The following is a 23101-nucleotide window of genomic DNA, read 5'->3' as shown; positions in this document are numbered from 1 at the left end:
TTGTCACCATTAAGAAGCCATGATAATGGCCTCTTTTCCTGCAAGTTGCCAAGGAGCCCAATAAAATCAACTTGGGAGAGAAGCTGTTGGACCTGAGTTGCAAAGTTCAAACCATGTGTGCGGGGTAGAGGGAATAATCCCCATTTAGCTAAATCAATAGCCTAGCACTTTTCACACCAAGGGCGAAACAATTTCGGCAAAGGAAAGCTTGCTGCTTCACCCATATGGTTAGAGACGTGGAATCCCCATGCTTGTAGCATATTATTTGCTAGTCCAAACCATACCCTAAGTTCTATCTGCTTCAAACCTCCTCTCTGTGTCGTTAGGATTTATCAAACAAATCAACCCAATGTAGGAAGGGCATCTTTGATTGAATCAGAGGCCTTCAAAGTCCATAAAAGGAAAGCAATGAAGAGTATTTTTAGTTTCTAGAATTATTACAGAGATTATTGAAAATTGAATTTATTTTGAAGGTCGAGTTTAGTGTTAATTTTTTGATATTTTATATTTTTTGTAAGTGAACATAATTTATTTTTGTTTTAATTTCGATATTGAATACATACTACTTAAGATTTTCAAGTGCGTGCAGTATAAGAACTTGTAAATGCCAACTTACCAAGGATTGCTTCCAAGATTATCCAAAGTCTAAACACTGACAACTTAACCATTTTTAACTTATTTTTCACTTTCTAAAAATATTCACCTGTTGCATGTGCCAGGTAATTAAGGTCAAATGGACGATTTGTTGGGTAATTGCACAAGCACTTACAATGTAGCTTTGAAAAATTTAATTATTAGAGAGAATATCTTGGCTTTAATTGATTATTCATTAACAATGTTAATGCTTGCTCTTTGTAGGGATTAGAATTTGCTTGCAATGGAATTTCTATTGTTATATTCCCTTGTGAAGCAGACAACATCGTTACTATGTTCTTTCATGGGTATTTGATCTCAGCAGAGGAGATTCTCTTCTGCTAGAATGGTACTTCAATCTCATTGACAACAAAGATCACAGATGGATAAGTCAAGATTGACTGCTGTTATAAGTTTAAACTTCGAATACAAGAAGAAAATGTGCAAAATCCAATCCTAAAAGATTTGAAGAGTGAGTATAGCGTCACCTTGAACTTTTAAGTATGGAGTAACATCCAGAAAACAGAGCACTAAACATGGAATTTTTCTTCCTTGTTCATCCTCTGGTTCTTCCTTTTCCTGTCTATGTAGATAGTCAATATGGTATCGGAGGGGGTGGTGCGGGTGGTACGCCCATAATTTTTTGTTGATTTCTGGTGGGTGATGGTGGAGAGGGCTGTACCTTGCCTACTTTCTGAAGCTTTCTGTTGCGAGAAATGACCAGATTTTCACGTCTAGAGTAGCCATCTTTGCCCGGAAACATCTTCCTCAAGCTACTTCCACCAAAAAGAACATTAGATGGGCTCTTCTCTCGACCTTTCAGAACATATAAAGTGATAATACCAAGTGAGACAAGATAAATAAATATATCTCTACCTCATAATGTCAACAAAATCAGTAAATGCACCGTAAAATGTGAAGGAAGTCATGCGCAAGAAGAAGAACAAGGATCAATACAGCTAGTCAAGTAGTCGAAGAAGCTTTGGCATAAATCAAAAAGAAAAATAATAATACCAGAAGGAACTAAAGCAGAAGTTGCTGCTAGTTCGCCCATGAGAAGAAGTAACAGAACTAGTGCTGTTGCCAACTTCACCAGAGAACCACTCATCACAGAATTTGAAGACTGCTGGTTCATATTTTGATAGAACTCTGGGACATTTAGAGCACAAGGATTCTTTTTATAAGCTAACTTGCCCAATTTTTTATACATTGTGTAAGGTGGATAAAGGAAACAGGTAACCTTGGGCTAAATTTTTCTAAGTTTGACTTTTGACTTTGAGGTTATGGTTGAGCCTTTACTTCTATAGCCTTCAAAGAAAGTGCAATGAAATTTCGGTAGGTAGCTTTGCTTGAACTATTCCTCTAGTGTCTAATGCAAGGAGAAGAGTTTGTGAATGAGCACAGATAGAACACCCATAAGAAAATGTTTCTGCGTCAGATTGATGTCAAGTATCGAGGTTTACAGATCCTTATAGAGGAAAGGGGAAGTATGCAGATGACAAGTTGAGCCAATTGATAAAACAGGCTCCATGTTGCAGAAGCCTTGTGCACTGGGCTTCCCAAACCAATTAGGCAGATTCACACTGTTAGCAGCAAATTCAACAGTAACTATTCCAATACTTGTTTAGCTCGTGATAAGCATGTTTGAGCTAAAGAAATAATAATCTAATTCATAAACCTAAATATTTCAATTCATGCAGTAGGTAGCAAAATTCAATGATGCAGTTGGCACCACATCAACCATGTAAATGAGAGAAAACAGGTGAGGTAGGCATAAACACAAACAGTAGATGGGCGGAGATTCAGTGTTAAAAGGATTTTTCCACCATGTTAAAAACAACTGAACTGAGTAGCAGAACATACCACATCAACCATGAAATGGAGTCCACATATCGGCATAACACTTCAAAGAACGCGGAAGCGCCTTCTTCCACTCATCAAGATCCGGCAATTCGCCGGTTAAAGCAAGGGAACTATCATCTTTTCTATTCCCAAGATTCAATACGAAAAGCTTGTCACCGAAAACCCTGTGCATCGCCTTCAAAGTCTCTTCCATCACAACCTTCCCGTGTCTCCGTGAATCCTCAGCCTCCACGCAACTACCCCCGACATTCACCATGATTCTCCCGCCTTTTCTCAAACTCTTCCTCAACTTCTGCCACGTGTTCGGATCCTGAAGCTCCGGTATCAAACTACCTTTACTGAATAAATCGACTAAAACGCCTGAAAACCCGTTTTTAATGCTAGCCTTCAATGCATTTCCGATGTAAATGTAAAGCCTATCTGGGTATTGTTTTTCAAGCTTTCCAAGGCCAAAATATTCTCTTCCAACTGCAACCACAGATGGGTCAAGTTCCCATCCATGGATTATCAACTCTGGGTATAATTCAAGCATCAAACGGGCCGTGGAGCCCGCCCCGAACCCGAGAATGCCAACGGGTCCGGGGGGTAAAACGGGAGGCAAAGTGGCGAAAACGTCGAAGTAAGTGTTGGTGAGTAATTTGAAGAGAAACGAAATGCTGTGGATGTTTCCAGGGGAATCAAGGAGGAGGAGTCTAGAGCCGGCGAAAGGGTGGTCGGCTCTTCGAGAAACTTCCAGAACGCGGATATAGTTGTGCCTAGTTTTGAATTTGGCAATGATTTTGACGTCCTCGATCGGGATGCCGTCGTCTTGGGTCTTTGTTTGGGGTTTAGGTTGATGGGTTTGGCCGGATTTCGGTGGTGGTAGACGGAGATGGATTGGTTTTGGAGGCACTTCGGGGAAGAAATGGTGGGTTAATAGGCCTGGTTTGAGAGGGTGGCGGGTAATTTGATTTGGATAAGGGAAAAACGGTCGAATTTGGTAGGAAATTGAGCATTGGAACATGGCTTTGTTCAACATCTCTCACCTCTCCAACAATAGCCAGTGCATTTTTGGTCCAGGTGCAAGCAGCATATAGAATTTATAAGGCGAAAATCCAGAAAAACGCATAGACAGACAAATTTCTAGACTGCGTTCCGCACTGCGCTGTGCCATCCTTAAAATGGAGCTGATACAAGAACACTTCTTTGCTATGTCCATTGCCATCAGCCGAAAGAATATCGATCTTGATCAGTTTCTGTTTGCCAGAGACAACATACAAGGAGAAAAAAGGGGATGCCAATTGTACCATCAAGGGAGAAAAGTCATGTATTTGATAATTAATCTTATATTAACACTCTTGTGTCTGTGTATTCATTGTATCTTTGATTCTAACACTTCATGCTGCCAAACATTAGGGTGGGACATCAGTGGCTAAAAATTCCTCCTCTAATGCCTGATTCGAAAAGATCAAAGAATTCTTGCTAGTAATGTCAAAACAAAACGCCCTGATTTGAATGAAGATCTCAAGTTTAAATTATACAAAGATGAAGTACAATGAAATCTAGAAGCTCGAAGTTCCCTCAGCGTCAGGATGTTGGCTGCTCTTCTGCTTGCACTTCTTTCAAGTCTTCCGGTACATCCCTGAAGACAGAGCAAAAACTTTAACTCAGACAACTCACAAAAGCAACAAAGTTAACTAGGCACTCAAAATATGTTTATCAATCCCATGCAAGTAAAGAGTAGCAGTTTCCATATTTAAGACCTCTGCGCAAAATCTAGAGCCCCTCACCCACATTCCCACCAATATGTCAAAAGCCTCAGGCCTTTAGCCCAAGCCACACAAGCCCCAAAGCCGCATATGCTCCAAGAGTGGGAAAAAGAATAGGAAAGATGGATGCTCGCATGTGAAGCAAGATGACTTTCTTAACAAGACAATGGAAGAAGCAAGTGTCGGCCCCAGGAACTACTAATACAGTAACATGAATTACATTTGCCAAACCCAGAAATTTCCTTTTCTTAACCAAGTCCTTGACATCCTAAAAGCTAAAACACATTAAAGAGACCAACTGAAACCAAAAAAGGAATTAAAAATCAAAGCCAACTGAAGAGACCTGCATGCAAGATGCTTAGATGCCTCTGAATAAGGACTTAGACTTCATTGATGATAAAAGATTGTTCTATAAAAAATCAATTATCTTCAACCATGGTTACCCAATGCAATCTTGGACAAGAAACACTAACATTTCCAAGATAAACAGTTAAAAGACAAAGCCTTACCTCATTTTTTTTTTGACCAAACGAAATTACTGACTTCACAAAATTCTACATTTTTTAACGGAATTTTCAGTCTAAAAATACTTCTATTTTTTACAATGATATCACAATTCCATCCACCTTTATTCATAAACAGCAAGGAACATGTTACCTTTCACATCCCAAGATAACAATATATGGACGTAACTCGAATGATTGTGCTATCTAAGTCTAGGAAAAAAGGGAAATGGTAAAAGAAAATGCAGGAATGTGTTATAAACCCCAAAAGCTGAAGCTTGAATTTTACTTGGAAAATAACAACCATATACACATATATCACAGAGTAATAAACATGTACTTCTTCTGCTTTATCCAAATGTATTTAAAACATTTTGAACATGGAATTCTCTTTCTTTTTCTTCTCCTTTTAAAGCAGTAGCCATATTATATGTAGATTTTCATCAAAGCTTCTTAATCACCGCTAGGTGGTGTAGTAATACCCTCATGTTTTTCAAGATTTCAGTTTGGCAATTGTGGAGTGGGTGGCATCTTGTCTGCTAGAAAGCTCGGGAAGGCAACTTTCTTGTGCTAGAATGGACAGACTTTCACTTCCAGAGCAACCATAGTCTTTGCCTAGAAACATCTTCCTCCAGCTCCTGCTCCTTCCACAGAAAAGGACATCCGATGGACTCTTCTCTCCACCTTTTACAACATACAAAGTAATAAACACCAGGTTGAGCATATAATTTATCTAGTGATCAAGCAATCAAGTTAAAAGGGAAAATAGACAATACCAGGAGGAACTAAAGCAGAAATCACCGGCAGGTGACCCGTGATGAGAAGTATCAACGCTAATAGGGCTGTTGCCAACTTCACCAGAGTCCAGGGAACCACTCCTGACAGAGGTAGAAGACTGAAGCTTCATCTTTTGCTACAACTCCCCAACTCTAGGACACTGAGGGCGCAAGGGCATATCCTGATATTCATGGGTGGTTAATGGATGAATTACGTAAACCTCGGGCTAGATTTTTTCTAGAGTTGACCCTGACTTTGCTGGTTATGGCTTGCCGATCTGCTTGCATAGCTTTGAAACCGACTGTGATAATGATTTCGTAGGCTTGACTTGAAATCTGTGACTACTATGAGCATGAACATGCTTGCAATGAGGACTACAGCAAACATGCATTTATTAATATCAGGATTGTTAAGTGGGAAAATTGTAATTGTATTGATTGATTTTCCCTTATGGGTTCATCTTCAAGAGAACTAACTGATTTTTCAGGTAGTTAATGGTCAGCAGTCAACCATACAAGACTAGCCATCGAAGGGGTAGAAACGCCATAGAAATTGCTATAGTATCTGTTAATTTTAATAAGTCACGTGGTAGCCACATGCCATACTAACAACTCTATGACAACCGAAACATAAATATAAAGATCCAAACATGTTGCTCTTCATATTCTTGCTTCATCCCTATGGATGTAATCCCCATTCTAGCTTCGCATCTTAAAGTGTAATCAATAATCCCAACAAAAGGGTCTTTAATTCAATTATGTTTAGACGCGTTCAGTCTAAAAGTACTCCTTTTTTTTTTTACAATTTCATCCAGCTTTATTCAAAAACAGCAAGGAACAGGTCACCTTTCATATCCCAAGATAACAATATATGGACCAAACTCAAATGATTGTGCCATCTAATTAATCTAGAGAAAAGAAATGGTAAATTAGAGAAATCCCAAAGCTCACATTGGAAGTTATCTCGGGTACTTTGGATCATGATTGAAACTTCCTTCCATGATTTCTCCATCTCATTAATGGAATTCTATAACTCCAAGTAATTCCAAATACTATGCTGTTCAGCTATATGGTAAACTTATATAGTTATATTAACACCATATCTCTAATGTCTACTTTTGCATATTGCACCTTTTAGATTGATAATTCTCCATCTTGAATAAAAGTGATCATGCAGAAAATATTCAAGATTTAAGTAAATAATTAAACTACTTGATCAAAAAATAAAAAATTACATAAAGGGCTATTTATAATAGTTAACTAAATCTAAACCTACTTGGTGTAAAAGTAAAGAAAATAGTAAATAAGAAAGTATTCTAACCCTAAACTTCTTTAGAGTACAAGCAAAGAAAAAAGAAAATAGGAAAATATTTTTTCAAAAATATTCTTAAAAATTAATAATTACAGCTCATGCTGACACTCCCCCTCAAGTTGGAGCATAGATATCAATCATGTCCAACTTGTCAATTATACCATGGAACACTTTCCCTAAAACTGTTTTCGTGAGAATATCAGCTAACTGACCTTCAGACTGAACAAATGGAAATTGCATAACTTTTTGATCGAGGTTCTCCTTGATGAAATGTCGGTCAATTTCAACATGCTTGGTGCGATCACGTTGTACAAGATTTTGTGCAATTTCAATGGCTGCCTCATTATCACAATAAAGATTCATAGGTTTTGTATATTCAACTCCCAACTCTTTGAGAATACTCCTAATCCACAATAATTCGCATACACCATGAGCCATACCTCGAAATTCAAGTTTTGCAGTTGATCTCGCCTCAACCTTCTACTTCTTGCTTGTCCAAGTGACAAGATTACCTTCCACGAAAGTAAAATAACCAGATGTAGATCTTTTGGTTGTTTGATCACCTGCCTAGTCAAAATCCATAAATCTTTTAATGTCAGAAACACCATTTTTCGAGAACAACAAACTTTTGCCCGGAGAACTCTTTAAGATTTGATATTCTACATTGATATGTTCTTCACTTGGTGCATGCATAAATTAACTTACAACATTTACAGCATAAGCTATATTCGGTCTTGTGTGTGGCAAATAAATTAATCTTCCAACCAACCACTGATAACGACCCTTATTTGGAAAAATTCCAAGTTTATGATTCATCTATATGGGCGTGTCTGTTGGTTTACAAGCAAGCATTCCGGTTTCGATTAAGAGATATAGTACATATTTCCATTACATAAGGAAAATCCCCTGTTTCGATCGTGCAACCTCAATCCCTAAAAAATATTTAAATTACCCTAAATCCTTCATTTCAAATTTAACGGCCAAATATTCCTATAATGCTTTCATTTTGTATAAGTTATCTCCTGTCAAGACCATATCATCAACATACAAGATTAAAGTTGTTACCTTCCCCTTTTAGTGTTTTATAAACAAAGTATGGTCTGAGTTACTTTGCTTATAACCAAATACTTTCATTATAGAAGAAAACCTCCCAAACCAAGCTTTAGGTGACTGTTTCAGCCCATATAGTGACTTTTTCAGTTTACCAACTTTCCTTTTACACAAATAACTATGTTTAATTCCCAGTAATAACTCCATGTAGACTTCTTCCTCTAAGTCTCTACTGAGGAAAGCATTTTTAACATCAAATTGTTGTAAAGGCCAATCTCGATTTACTGCTATGAATATGAAAATGCAAATTATATTGATCTTGGCTACTGGTGCAAAAGTCTCTTGATAATCCACACCATATCTCTGCGTATACCCCTTTGCAACTAGCCTTACTTTATATCTGTCAATTCTACCATTTACTTTGAGTTTCACCGTAAATACCCATCTAAATCCAATTGTCTTTTTTCCTTCGGTTAAGAGAATCAGTTTCCAAGTAGCATTCTTCTGCAAAGCCTCCATTTCTTCGTTCATCGCCTTGATCCATTTTGAATCTTTTAATGCATCTTGCAAATTACTAAGAATAGATACAATGGATAATTGATTAATAGTGAGTGCATACGATTTAGACAATCTATGGGAAGACACATAGTTGCTATTGGGTATTTGACCTTGGCTTTAGGATCAGGTTCATATTGTTTCTTTAGGACTCCCTTATTCAATCTTTGAGAATATTTAAAAATTATCCTTTATATAAGAACATGGGTTTCATGGGATTCATCTAATATGGGATTCGGGATTTCATAGGATTCATCAAATATGAGATTTGAGATTACCTCATCAGATATGGGATTTGGGATTACCTGAGGGAGAATATTCTAGGTTGATTCTTCAGTTAATGGTGTAAGCGTAGGCATGGGCAATTCTGAGGACTCCGTAACGGAAGCACCTATTCACTAGCAAGAAGAACTAAACCATTCTCAATTTCATGAATACTATCACAACATTGTTGAACACTTTTTCCAAAATGTTCAATCACTTCCTCTAACTCCATAAACTCCTCTCGTTTACCATATTGTTGTAACATATTCTCTTCACTAGAGCTCTCCCTTTGAAGAAAATGTCAAAAGACTCCCCCTGAATATTAAGGCTCTAATTCACGAAAAGAAACATCCAAGGTTACATGTAATTTACGTGTTTGAGGGTCATAACACCTATACCATTTCTGAAAATTAGAATAGCCAACAAAGACACATCGTTTTGCACATGGATCTAGTTTATTTCGCAAGTTTTTAGGAATATGAACAAATGCAGTGCAACCAAAAACTCATGGTTTAAGATTAGGGAGATGGGGAATTGAAAGTAAAGATCACATTTTTTGTTGGGGGTTTGAAAGTCTATTACTTGAGAAGGTATTCGATTAATAAGGTAGGTAACGGATCTTACAAGTTCTCCCCAATAAAACCGAGGCATATTCATGCCAAAGAGAGAGGCACGAACCACTTTCAATATTTGTCTATTCTTCTTCTCTACCAATCCATTTTGCTGCGGATTATAGGTATAAGAAGTTTGATGATGAATCCAATGATGGCTCAAAAAAATTGTTAAAAGATCCATCATACTCAGTACCATTGTCCGTCCGTTTGTAAAGCACGAATTTACTTTTGGTACTGAGTGCCCACCATAGTATAAAATTTCTAAAATGCTATGCATACATCACTTTTATTTTGAAGCAAAGATACCTATGTCATTCTAGTGCATTCATCAATAAATATAACCAAGTAACGAGCTTTAGAGATAGAAGGAATTTTTACAGGTCCCTAAACATCAGAGTGAATAACTACAAAAGGTTCTGAACTTTTATTCAAACTTGGTGGATAAGCAATACGATGGCTCTTAGCTAGTTCTCAAATAGTACAATGAGAATCCAAATCATTCAGACCTGAAAATAGATATGGTTGTAACTTCCTAAGATAACCGAAAGAAAAATGTCCCAATCTTCGGTGCCTTGTCTTTACTACTAGTTAAATTCACCTTGCTGAATTTTGGTCTCCCACTTTCTGTTAACTCCAAATAGTAGAGTTTGCCCCACCTAACACCATAACTAAGAACCTTCCGAGTTAAAATGTCTTGAAAAATGCAAAATGTGGGCTAAAAGGTTACAGTACAATTAAAAGTAGACGTAATTTGGCTAACAAACAAAAGATTACATTCAAGGGATAGAACGACAAGAACTATATCCAATGTAAAAGTATTGGATAATATGACAAATCCCTTTCCAATAACAAGACATGTACTACCATTAGCTGTGGAAATAACAAATTAAGAAAAAGGGAAAACTGTAACTGACTAAAGTCCTTAGTCATATGATGTAATACCCCGTACTTTGATATGGTGGCTAATAAAACTTATCAGATGCTAATTAAGATTAATTAGAATGTTTAAAAGTGATGAAAGGTGAAAGGAATAGGTTGGAGAAAAATATGTCGTACGAGAAGAAATAATAATTAAATAAAAATATTTTTATTGAGGATGAATTAGCGAGAAAAAAAAAAGTGATTCAGAAGTGAATCGGGGTATAACAAGGTGTTTTGGGTGTCAAGCAGACAAGTGAAAAATTTTAAAATAAAATAATATTTTATTAATAAATAATATTAAAATATTATTATTTTATTCGATGTCAAAATTTTTCATGAAGGAGGAATATATGGTCAATCTAAGTGGGAGAGAAGACGAACAAGGAAATTTTGGAGAAAATGGTGTTAATGGGGCTCACGTGTCTTTATTAAATAAAGATAGCACAGGTAAATAAATATTTTAAATATTATGAAAACATTGCGTTGGAGTACAAACTTTATATTTCATTTGTACATGTGTAAAAGAAGATAATAGAAGGAAACTGGAATTTAGAAGAGGGTTGGGAGGACTAAATTGAAAGGGTGGGAACCTAGGAGGGCAAAACGATAATTTTCCTATCAAACTTGGTCAAAGCTTCCACAAGAAGCTTTGACCCTTCATCCTTATCCTTTGCTGATCCTTATCTCTTCAACATGACATTTTTCTTCTCCATCTTCTTCCTCGCATGCCATTTCCATACTTTCACTTAATTTTCACTTTACCCCATGCAATTGAAAAGAAAAATAAAGTGAATTAGCTATGAAAGAAAGAAGAGAAAGGTGAAAGGCTTGGGTAGTAAGTGATTCAAGAGAAATTGAAAAAATATCAAGTGGGTCTCAAGATTCAAAAAACATAAGGTAAGGATTTTTGTGTTTTAAGTTCATGGTTGGTTAAATCCTTGGAAAAATAATGTGTGAATCATTTTGTGACAGCTATGGTGACCATGGGTGTGAGGAAATTATGAATTTTGTTGGGTGAAATTTAAGCTAAAACCAAGTGGTAAGCTTAATGCTACAATTTGAAACTTATGATTGGTTTAATATTGTGAGACTGATTGTGTGCATATATAGTGTTATTGTGATGTCATGGGTATGGTTGGAAGGTAATTATATTAATTGAAAGTTTGGTGTGTAGATATGTGTTATTAGGAAAGGTTTAAAAGGTTATAGATGTTGGTGTGCATGAATGAATATTAATGTTATGCTTTGTGGCAACATGTAAATGAAGATGGTGGTATATGTAGACTTAGAAAATGTTTGATGGAAGTAAATTTATAGTTGCTGCCATATGTTAGGTAATTGTTGTGAAAATGATGGATAAACTTGATAAATATCCTTAGACAAGATTTATATATGTGATAGAGCCATAAATAAGTTGCTCGGTATCCATAATCTAAAGAATTACGCAAGTAAAGGATAAAGGCCACTTTGGTAAAGAAATGTGTCAAGATATAAGTTGGTTGAATGAAGATTCATGATTGAAGCAAAAAGAGAAGTAGAAATGAGGTACACTAAAGATATTGAATTTGGATTGTTACTAGGAAGTACAAAAGTAAAGGTGGTGTACTGTGTTGGCGTGCTGAAGGAAATAATAAGCAACCGACAAGTAGAAATAGCTAGATCCGCCTTTGAACTAATAGCTATGTAACATTCCGTTATCGTAAGGTGAGTGAACTTGCATTAAAATGTTTTGGGATAAATGCATATATGTTTAATTGAATCACCTGAAATGTTTTATAGGACTTTTCTTTAAAACGTGCATGGGAACAAGCCCTTGATGAAATGTTTTTATGTGGTAAAATATGTGATATAATGAAACCATGTGTTCCTATATTATGTGGATATGTATGTTATGCTTTAAGTGATAATGCTGCATAATAGCTATAACCGTGCACGTGTGGTGTGGGAGTGCACGTGACGGTGCCAGTGGTGTGCGGTGTGGGAGTGCACATGCCGATAATGATATGGGCAGGAGTGCGTGTACATGATGATATTGAAATATACGTGTAGGGAGTGCACATGATGATATTGCCTTGAGTGCACATGATGATATTGTCTTGAGTGCACATGATGATATTGCCTTGTGCGTGTAGGGAGTGCACATGAGTTGAGTAAGGCGGTGGTGGTGTACATGTATATATATATATATATATATATATATATATATATATATATGTTATAGACAAGTTATGAAAATAAAAATGTGATTGTATTATATGCTATAGAATGTCTTTTCGTTGCAGCGAGAAACCCTCTATTTTACTTGTCTTGTTTGGATATTTGTTGTAGTTTTCACTTTTTTCAACTCCATTGTGGATTATAAATCCTTCACCTTCAGGGATTAAATAATCAAGAGTTGAATTAAGGGGTTTTACAAGAAATTAAACTAAATTGCATTTTTTAAAATAAGTGCATCGTGTTTTCCCAATCTTTCCGTATCGTTTGCTTGTTCCCTTCCTATATTCACTCACTGAGTTTATACTCACTCTTTTCAAATTCATATTTTAGTTTTCAAGTTCGAAGTTAGTTGGATCTTAGTTAGAGGCGTTTCCTTCGATTCATCTTACGGTAGGATTACCAGAACCCTCCATGATAGTATCCACGTCAAAGTCACTTCGCTGATAGTCAAGGTCATTTGGTATGTGTATACAATGGTTTAATATAATTCATGAGATTTGTTGTAAACGTTGTATGTTGGTTTGCAAGATAATGTCGCCACAGGTTGGCAGATGGTAATATTATTTTGTGAAGTATATATATTCGGCTACCATGATTTATTCTTGAGAATAAACTATTTTGAAAACCATGAATTGAGAATCCTTAAAGGTAAATGAGAGACGGATGGTTTAATGAACAAGTTTGCATATAAAGGCTTGCTTGGGTCCAGTGGGTCACACCTATTAGGTCTTGTGCCTGTCATAGCCCGGAATTGGGCTGTGACATATGATCAGATGCACTTGTATCAATAATCCAAGTATTATTCTTAGAAGTTGCAAAGAATACCGATGCCTTATCACCCATACCTGAGTAGGCAATGTTTGCCGTAGGCTTCAATTTTTTTTCTTCTATGGATGTTACCATGGCTTTCCCTCTAATCTTCTTTCTAGGTTTTTTTGTGAAGTCCCACCACTCAGGATAGCCAATGATTTCATAGCATCGCTGTTTCGAATAACCTATTTCACTACAATGAATACATACCAGAATTTTGGATTTTCTGGTTGATTGATTGCTTCAATTCTTTGAGGAGCTAGATGATGGTCCTTGTTGAGTTCGGTTGGCTAGCATAGTTGTGCTCTCAAGATTCATACAAGAGCCTCCCATTGTCTGTCTTTGTTGATATTCTCTCTTGACATATGCATACATGCTTTCCAAATCAAGTTTTAGATCTTTTCGCAATATTTCTCCACAGACCTGATCAAATTCAAAATCAAGTCCACTTAAAAAAATATGGACTCGAAGCCTAACCATCGCGAAATGTAATTGGACTACACGTTTAACTATTCCTTCCTACGACATAGTCTTGTGATCAATTACCTGAAAAATAGCCACAAGTTCATTATAGTATATTGATAATGATCAGCCATTTTGATTGGTAGAGAAAGATCTTTGGTTCAATTAAAAAATGCAAGTCTCGTCCGATCCATCATAGAAGATTTTTTATATAATTTCCCATATCTCTTTAGCTGTGGGAAGACGAAAAAATTGTTGCATCAGTGATGGACTCATTGAATCAATAAGCCAGCCTTTTACTTTGTGATCTTCAGTAATCCATGTTCCAAGATTCAGATCTCCAAGTGCAGGTTTTTTTGCTTTTTCAGTGAGATATCCAGCTTTGTTGCAAGCGCCAATACGCACTCCATACATTGAGATCACAATGAGTAATTTGTCTCATCCAGTGTAATACGATAGGAAACACAGAATTGTCTTGGTGGACAATAATTGGTGGTGTTGGGTTGCTGGGTACGGTTGGAGCCATGGAATTGCTTGGTTTGGTTGAAACAATGGAATTGATTTCTGCCATGTAGTTTCAGATGAATAGAAGAAAGAAAAAAAATGTGATGGTTATTTTTAAGTACGAGGTTCGCATTAGAGAGTTCCTTATACCATATAAAAAATATTCAAGATCTAAGCAAAGAATTAAATTGCTTGATTAAAAAATAAAGAATTACATAAAAGGCTATTTATAATAGCTAACTAAATCTAAACCTACTTGATGTGCAAGTAAAGTAATTATAATAGTCAATTAAACCTAAACCTACTTGGTGTTTAAGTAAAAAAAAAAATAGTAAATGAGGAAGTATTCTAACCCTAGACTTAGAGTACAAGCAAAATAAAAAGAAATAAGGAAAATATTCTCTCAAAAATATTCCTAAAAATTAATAATTATAGCTCATGCTGACAGATCAATACTGAACAAATTCCTGAAAGGAATTTCAATGGAATAGTACATTTTGATTTTTAGCTGAATAATACAATTTTTTTAATGTAATCTAATAAATTTGAAGATGCATGACTATTGACAGAAATTAGATCATTAACACTGTTAATGCTTGCTCTTTGCAGGGATTCAAATTTGCTTGTAATGGAATTTCTATTGTTATATTATCTTGTAAAGCAAACAACATTGTTATTATGTTCTTCCATGAGTATGTGATCTCACTAGAGGACATTCTCTTCTGTTAGAATGGTATTTTAAGAAACAAGGTTGTCTTTTGAGAAGCAGTGTGGGACACTGATCAGTTTTTTGAATTGAGCAAATTAAGAGTGAGGACATGAGCGAAAGCTAAATGGACAATGGACTATGGGACTGTTCTGGACACTTATCGATTTCCTAATCTTGGTGCGACAATGACAAAAGAAAAAGGAAAGAGAGAAGTCATATCATGGACCAAGCCACTAGTCGACACGATGAAGTTTAATGTTGATAGGGCAATGCAAGGATACCCTAAAGAGGCAATCACTGGGGAGTGATGAAGGATGTCAATTGTTAAATTAAAATCAAGTTCTCCAAATCTATTAGGGTGAAGGATTCAAGCATGGTAGAAGTAAGAGCCATAAGGGAGGTTTTTCTACTCTTTGCAGCATCCAAATAGGGGAGAACGCATGAGTTAATTGTTGAAAGTGACTTCTGCAATGCAATGAAGTGGACAAGGAACTAAATGAAGCACCCTAGCGATTTTGAAAGAGGGTCCTCCAAATTGAAAGGTTAAAAAAAGAAATTAAAGGATGAGGGATCAAACATGTGGTTAGAGAAATTAATCAACTTGGTGATAGCCTGGTTAAATAGGGTGTTAGGAGACATAAGGACTGTGTTCTTATTTTCGATTGAATGTCCAAGCTTTATGTAGGAGAATGCTCCTATGATAGCAAGGTCAGGGGAAGATCATCCAAGGAGTTGTTTTCAAGGGCTCGAGCTATGTTTTTGTTTTGTTTGATAAGGTTGATACAATGCTTGTTGTGAAGGAGATTTGATGGTTCATCACTTTCTTGCATGATGCACCTAAGTGTTGGAAAGCTAGTGGTTTTGTAAGCTGTTGGTTAGTCTCGGTAGGTATGTCTTTTTCTTTTGGTTTTAGTGGAAGGCCCTCTGGACACATAGGTCCAACCATTAATCAACCATTAGTATTTTTGTCCACTTGATGACGTGGTAAAAGTAAAAAAATAATTTCACCCTTGATAAATTTTTAAAATTACTATTATATAATTTTATTATATTTTTATTAATTAAAAATAAAAAAAGTCCCCATCTAAAGAGTACTCGACCCTTGATTAATATTTAAAATTAATCTTATATAATTTTATTATTATTTTATTATTTTATTATTTTATTATTAATTAAAAATTAAAAAGCTCCTTTGGGATACTCCCTTAGAGGGAGGGGAGTTGTCATGGTCCGCAGATTCATGATTAGTCCAACCCGCATGGACTGCTGAGTCAGTCCACATGCAGCAATCCATCAGCTGTCGCCTTGGTAGTCAAGTAAAGTATTTTAAGGCAGCTAGAATACTTTTCAAAAATAAAGTTTTCCTTGTTGATTACTTGCTCATCAAGAAAGTATAGTTTTAGTACTTTACTTTTCTTGTACTCCAAGGAAGTCTAGGTTAGATACTTCCATATTTACTTTTACTTGCACACCAAATTTAGGTTAAGTAGGCTATTATAAATAATATTTTTATGAGTTATTGTAAGGTAATTAAATCAAGTTTGCCGAATCAAGCAATTTACTTTGTACTTAAATTTTAAGTACTTTGTTTTTCTCTCATTAGAGTAATAATACTTATTTATTCTTTCCAATCTCTTTCTTCTTCATATTCACTTACTTTACATTTTCGAGCCAATCATCAATAAATCTCGTTTAGGCTTGCCTAGTCTTACGAACACGAGACTACACCGCCGCACGAAACTTGGCTAAAGTTTCAAGCCCGTGACAGGAGCACTAACGCTTTCAATTTTTTTATTTTTTAAAAAATATAATAATAATTTTTTAAATTAATAAAAAAATATTTTAATCTTTTTAATCTTTTCATAATCTTTGTTAAAAGTGTTTGCACTCTTGGAACGGAGTATTCATTTTGAAAATTAATAAATTTTCATGTAATTTTTATCAAAACTTAAAGATAAAGGTATTTTGCCAAAAAAAAATGGTACTTCAATCTCATTGACAACAAAGATTAGAGATACAAAGATCAGAGATGGATGGGTCAAGATTGACTGCTGTCATAAGTTTAAACTTCGAATACAAGCAGAAAATGTGCTAAATCCAATCCTAAAAGATTTGAACAATGAGTGTAGCTTCACCTTGAACTTTTAGGTATGGAATAACATCCAGAAAACAGAGCACTAAACATGGAATTTTTCTTTCTTGTTCATCTTCTGGTTCTTCCTTTCCCTGGCTATGCAGATAGTCAATATGGAATCGGAGTGGGTGGTGCTGTCATAAATGTTGGTCCATTTACGGTGGGTGCTGGTTGAAAGGGCTCTACCTTTCCTAATTTCCGAAACTTTCTGTAGCTAGAAATGACCAGACTTTCACGTCTAGAGTAGCCATCTTTGCCCGGAGACATCTTCCTCAAGCTACTTCCACCAAAAAGGACGTCAGATGGACTCTTCTCTCGACCTTTCAGAACATATAAAGTGCTAATACCAAGTGAGACACGACAAATAAATATATCTCTACCTCATAACGTCAATAACATCAGTAAATGCATCATAAAATGTGAAGGAAGTCAAGCGCAAGAAGAAGAACAAGGATCAATACAGCTAGTAAAGTAGTCGAACAAGCTTTGGCATAAATCAAAATGAAAAATAATAATACCTGAAGGAGCTAAAGCAGAAGTCGCTGCAAGTTCACCCACGAGGAGAAGTAACAGCACTAGTGCTGTTGCCAACTTCACCAGAGAACCACTCATCACAGAATTTGAAGACTGCTGGTTCATATTTTGATAGAACTCTGGGACATTTAGAGCACAAGGATTCTTTTTATAAGCTAACTTGCCCAATCCTTTCTACATTGTGTAAGGTGGATAAAGGAAACAGGTAACCTTGGGCTAAATTTTCTAAGTTTGACTCTTGACTCTGAGGTTATGGTTGAGTCCTTACGTCTATAGCCTTCAAAGAAACTGGAATGAAATTTCGGTAGGCAGCTTTACTTGAACTATTCCTCTGTACACACAGATTTCTCGTCGAAAATTTCTTTGACTTTAAAAATTATGAGATAAATATTTTCCTTTCAGATATTTTCTTCAAAAATTTCTTGACTTTAAAAATTATGAGATAAATATTTTCGTTTTAGATATTTTCTTTGAAATTTCTTTAGTATCTTTATCACGAAATTGATATCCTTACTTCCAGAACGCAGTCTTCACGAAATTGAAAGTGGTCGGCTCGTCGAGAAACTTCCAGAACGCGGATATAGTTGTGCCTGGTTTTGAATTTGGCAATGATTTTGACGTCCTCGATCGGGATGCCGTCGTCTTGGGTCTTTGTTTGGGGTTTAGGTTGATGGGTTTGGCCTGATTTCGTTGGTGGTAAAGGGAGATGGATCGGTTTTGGAGGCAGGGAAGAAATGGTGGGTTAATAGGCCTGGTTTGAGAGGGTGGCGGGCAATTTGATTTGGATAAGGGATAAACGGTCGAATTTGGTAGGAAATTGAGCATTGGAACATCGCTTTGTTCAACATCTCTCACCTCCCTAACAATTAGCCTAAAGAATATCGATCTTGATCAGTTTCTGATCACCAGAGACAATATACAAGGAGATAAAAGGGGATGCCAATTGTACCATCAAGGGAGAAAAGTCATGTATTTGATAATTCATCTTATATTAATACTCTTGTGTCTGTGTATTCATTGTATCTTTGATTCTAACACTTCATGCTGCCAAACATAAGGGTGGGACATCAGTGACTAAAAATTCCTACTCTAATGCCTAATTCAAAAAGATCAAAGAATGCTTGCTAGTAATGTCAAAAAAACGCCCTGATTTGAATGAAGATCCCAAGTTCAAATTATACAAAGATGAAGTACAATGAAATCTAGAAGCTCAGAAGTTCCCTCAGCGTCAGGATGTTGGCTGCCCTTCTGCTTGCACTTCTTTCAAGTCTTCCGGTACATCCCTGAAGACACAGCAAAAACTTTAACTCAGACAACTCACAAAAGCAACAAAGTTAACAAGGCATTCAAAATATGTTTATCACTCCCACAAAAGTAAAGACTAGCAGTTTCCACATTTAAGACATCTGCGCAAAATCTAGAGCCCCTCACCCACATTGCCACCAATATGTCAAAAGCCTGGGCCTTTAGCCCAAGCCACACAAGCCCCAAAGCCGAATATGCTCCAAGAGTGGGAAAAAGAATAGGAAAGATGGATGCTCGCATGTGAAGCAAGATGACTTTCTTAACGAGACAATGGAAGAAGCAAGTGTTGGGCCAAGGAACTACTAATACAGTAACATGAATTACATTTGCCAAACCCAGAAATTTCCTTTTCTTAACCAAGTCTGTGACATCCTAAAAGCTAAAACACATTAAAGAGACCAACTGAAACCAAAAAAGGAATTAAAAATCAAAGGCAACTGAAGAGACCTGCATGCAAGATGCTTAGATGCCTCTGAATAAGGACTTAGACCTCATTGATAATAAAAGATTGTTCTATACAAAATAAATTATCTTCAACTATGGTTACCCAATGCAATCTTGGACAAGAAACACTAACATTTCCAAGATAAACAGTTAAAAGACAACGCCTTACCTCATTTCAGCATCTGTTGTAGTCTGTTTTGCATCAGAACTTGAGAATCTGCATAGAGTTTTCTCATCATCTTCAGGATCTGACTCATAATCGTCACCATTCCATATGCGAGGTTTTGGCCGTTTATCCATATCCTCTTCTGCCTACATCCAACCAATATTCCATGTAAGATAAAAATAGAAAGAGAAATCTTCACTGATAATAAACAGAAAAACAAATGAAGAAATTTGCTGTAGGCTAGAAACCTCCTCAGGGGCTTGGATGGTGGATGGTGTTGTTTGAAAAGGTACACTCGGTGCATGAGATAGTTTAGAAAGCTGCTCTAATAGTGTGTTCCTGAAAAAGAAGAACACCAAATTTAAATTCTATCAGCATAAGGTTACATGAAGGTAAATATGATCATATTAAAAGTGATGATAGAGAACCCTTCTTAACATATGGAAATATTACTCTAAACAACAAAAATGATAAATGTGATGTCTGAGCTGACCTAATCTTCTCCATATCTCTCGGTGCATTCAGGTTCTCCATGTTACCAGGCGCAACATGAAGTGTATAATCTGGACCAAAATACTCATAATATTCATTATAAGGCAACTTATTATCAGGCTCCACCCCAACTGCAACGGCTGTCTGAGATGAAGTAAAAGAGGCAATTTAGAGGAACAATATTTCATCCATATTTTGCTAAAAATTGTGTGTGAGTGAGAGAGAGACCTCATAGCACCAACATCGGGCAACATTCCGGATAGTATAGCCTCCCCCACCCAAGACCATTAGAGGAACATTAAAAGATCTAAGGAAGCGAAGACAATCTGCATGTCCCTTCACAGACAAGTTAAAGCAACCCAACCTGTCACCGGACAATGAATCTGCTCCACATTGGAGAACAACTGCATCTGGCTGATACACTTCCATGACCTTTTGGATGATAGGCTGAAACAGACCCCGGAAACTCTCGTCATCCATCCCATCATTCAATGGAACATTCAAAGCATAGTGCTTCCCATTGCCCACCCCAACATCCCTGATGTGCCCAGTCCCTGGGAAGAAATCCCCAAATTTATGGAAAGACACAGTCATAACTCTGTCAGTGGTGTAAAATGCCTCTTCAACACCATCTCCATGATGAACATCAATATCTACATACAGCACACGCTGCACAAGGACATTGAAGTTTCAAAAACAAGTTTATTAAGAACAACAAATCATGAATATAATTACATATTGCATTCTTGAAAAAAAAAAGGGGTAAGAAGTTACAAGAATTCTAGCGACTGCTGAATAAGGTCTTTAAAAACTTTGAGCAATACCATAAGAACAGTAGTAAAATCACGCAATAAAACACTACATATATAATAGTATTAAGAATTTGCATTTGGTAAAGAAATCTAAGCGTGACTTTCACTGTTTTGCAATTCCACCACAGAATTCAACAAATATTTAAATGACAGTGAAAGAAATCATATGGCACATCCTCCCACAGTTGCAAAACACAACATCACAAGAGAATTACCATATCTCCTTTAGAAGTAAAAAGTTCAAGCTACAACTCGCAAATAAAGCCCTAAACAGGAATCACAGTAAAAACCGCGGTCACTTCTAAACACTGAAAAATGCAAAGAATCATAAATTTATCTAACCGTGAAGAGCATACTAAGAAGAAAGAAAAACTGAAGCTCACTAACCCTAATTTCCTATAGGAACAATAGTTACTAATCAAAATAAATAAATAAAAGGAACTTAAACTAAAAAGAAAAATCATATTACCCTGTGAACCTTAAGGAGCTCAAGAATCCCAAGCACGATATCATTAACATAGCAAAACCCAGAAGCCTCACTTTTCTTAGCATGGTGCAACCCACCAGCCCAATTGATGGCGATGTCGGCATCCCCTCTATTCAGCTTAACGGCGGCCCCGATGGAGCCACCGGCGGAGGCCTGGCAGAACCCAAAAAGCCCATCGAACACGGGGCAATCTTCTCCGACATTGAAACGCTTCAAATGGCGAGAATAAGTGGGGTCGGAGATGGACTCGGGGCTGACGGAGTTGAGGAAATCGACGTACTCGTCGGTATGGAAGCGGCGGATGTCGGCGGGGCCGGCGGGGAAAGGACGGTTAATCTCCATCCGACGGTGGAGAGAGTAGTGTACGATGAGGTTGTGTGCCATACGGATCCGGTGGGGCTTCATCGGGTGACCCTGACCGTAGTAGTAGTCGCCGATCGTTGGCTCGTAGAAGTATGTCACCCGCCGCTTCTTCGCGTCGGGTCCCGAAGGTAGTGACGCACCCCCGGCGGAGTCTTCCATTCGTACGGACACAAACCAGGCACTGTTTTTGCTTTTTGGGTATATCTCTTTGTGGAAAGAGGGAAGAGCCAAAAGGGCAAATAGAGCAGAGACTCGCGAGTTAAGAGAGAACTGAGAAGAAATAATTAAGTTATATTCTAATTCAATTATAAACAAAAATATTTTAATTTATTTTTTACTTGATTATAATTGTATTAAATTATATTTAGTCAAAATAATTATTTTTTATCAATTTGAAAAAAAAATAGTGTTAAAGAAATTGATTAAAACAAAAAAAAAGGGAAAAAAAAACAAAATGAGGGTATCTATCGTGTTAAAAGTAAACTTGGTTCAACTAGTAATTTTTACGAGCAATAAATAGTGTTTTTAAAATTTAACGAGGTAAGTTTATCTCCAACAAAACATCGTAGAAAATAATTATTTTTTAATTAAATATAAATTTTAATGTATTTAATACATAATTGAATTATAATTTCACCTAGTCATTTAATTTGATCATAATTAAAAATAATCAATTTTTAAAATAATTAAAATTTTCAATCATGTATATAACTAAATATCTCTCACAGTTTTATAATTAAAAACAAGAAAGAGTATGTGGCGAGTAAGGTATCACTGCTTTTAGATTCAAAAATAAAACCCTTCTTAATAAGTGGATGCAGAGTTATAGATCGGAATCTGAAAATTTATGAAAGAAAGTGGTGGTCGAGAAAAATGGAGGGAATCCCTCTACTCTTGTGTCAAGTTTTAGAAATTGGAAGGTTTCGATTTTATGGAAAAACATCATAGATTCCCTTTTCCCCACTAACCCTCATTATGGTATTACTCTTACAAGTTTAGGCTTCTCTGTTGATAATGTTTGGAAATGGGAAGTGAGACCAAGGAGGAGAACATTCAGTTGGGAACATTGCCAGTGGATTCAGTTTAATCAACTCCTTGAAGATAAATATCTTTGATCTGGTTTGCAAGATAAATTGATTTGGAAATTTGATTCTAGTGGAAATTACCCAGCAAAAGAATTTTTTTAGATGTGTTGATGGTTCTGATATTGTTAATAAGGATTTGTGGAAAGCTGTGTGAAGTGGGCTTGCTCCTCCCAAGGTTGAGTTCATATGTTGGCTTGTTATTAATGGCAACCTCCAATTAAAGTTGAGCTTGCTAAAAGGGGAATTAGTAGTGATAATGCAGTTGTCTGTTTCCTTAGTCATAATGAAGCTGAGACCGTTAATCACCTGTTTTTTACATGTTTTGAAAGCAGGAAGAT

At 36.3% G+C, this 23101-nt stretch overlaps 2 protein-coding genes, 1 long non-coding RNA gene and 1 pseudogene across 5 annotated transcripts; all 4 read right to left on the bottom strand.

Moving 5' to 3' along the window:
* Positions 1-944: 944 nt before the first annotated feature.
* On the bottom strand, positions 945-5962 carry LOC18603994 (S-adenosyl-L-methionine-dependent methyltransferases superfamily protein). 3 transcript variants are annotated; one of them, XM_088805035.1, is made up of 4 exons: positions 5524-5962; positions 5230-5431; positions 2497-4117; positions 945-1406 (listed from the first exon to the last, which is right to left on the bottom strand). In XM_088805035.1, exon 3 carries the CDS (start codon positions 3512-3514, stop codon positions 2501-2503), a length of 1014 nt encoding a protein of 337 aa, XP_088661161.1. In that variant the 5' UTR covers positions 3515-4117; positions 5230-5431; positions 5524-5962; the 3' UTR covers positions 945-1406; positions 2497-2500. The 3 variants fall into 3 exon arrangements, 2 of the variants coding, with proteins under 2 accessions (XP_088661161.1, XP_088661160.1); XM_088805034.1 differs by having other exon boundaries at positions 945-1449; positions 5524-5960; XR_016025556.1 differs by lacking the exons at positions 2497-4117; positions 5230-5431; positions 5524-5962 and adding an exon at positions 1648-2477 and having other exon boundaries at positions 945-1449.
* A 7232-nt stretch (positions 5963-13194) lies between these two features.
* On the bottom strand, positions 13195-14299 carry LOC148763439 (uncharacterized; annotated as a pseudogene).
* Positions 14300-16971: 2672 nt separating this feature from the next.
* Positions 16972-17732, bottom strand: LOC148763438 (uncharacterized). The gene is made up of 2 exons (XR_016025354.1): positions 17594-17732; positions 16972-17395 (listed from the first exon to the last, which is right to left on the bottom strand). It is a non-coding gene; the product is annotated as an uncharacterized LOC148763438 (long non-coding RNA).
* A 1010-nt stretch (positions 17733-18742) lies between these two features.
* Positions 18743-21956, bottom strand: HDA6 (histone deacetylase 6). The gene is made up of 6 exons (XM_018118481.2): positions 21298-21956; positions 20245-20685; positions 20018-20160; positions 19773-19863; positions 19528-19670; positions 18743-18892 (listed from the first exon to the last, which is right to left on the bottom strand). The coding sequence occupies exons 1-6, from the start codon at positions 21835-21837 to the stop codon at positions 18838-18840; spliced, it is 1413 nt and encodes a 470-aa protein (XP_017973970.1). The 5' UTR covers positions 21838-21956; the 3' UTR covers positions 18743-18837.
* Between the last annotated feature and the right edge of the window lie 1145 nt (positions 21957-23101).

This window comes from Theobroma cacao, chromosome 3 (genome assembly GCF_053813885.1).
Source record: "Theobroma cacao isolate CCN51 chromosome 3, ASM5381388v1, whole genome shotgun sequence".
Classification (NCBI taxonomy): Eukaryota; Viridiplantae; Streptophyta; class Magnoliopsida; order Malvales; family Malvaceae; genus Theobroma; species Theobroma cacao.
Note: the sequence above shows the minus strand (reverse complement) of the source record. Positions and strands in the feature narration are given on the sequence as shown.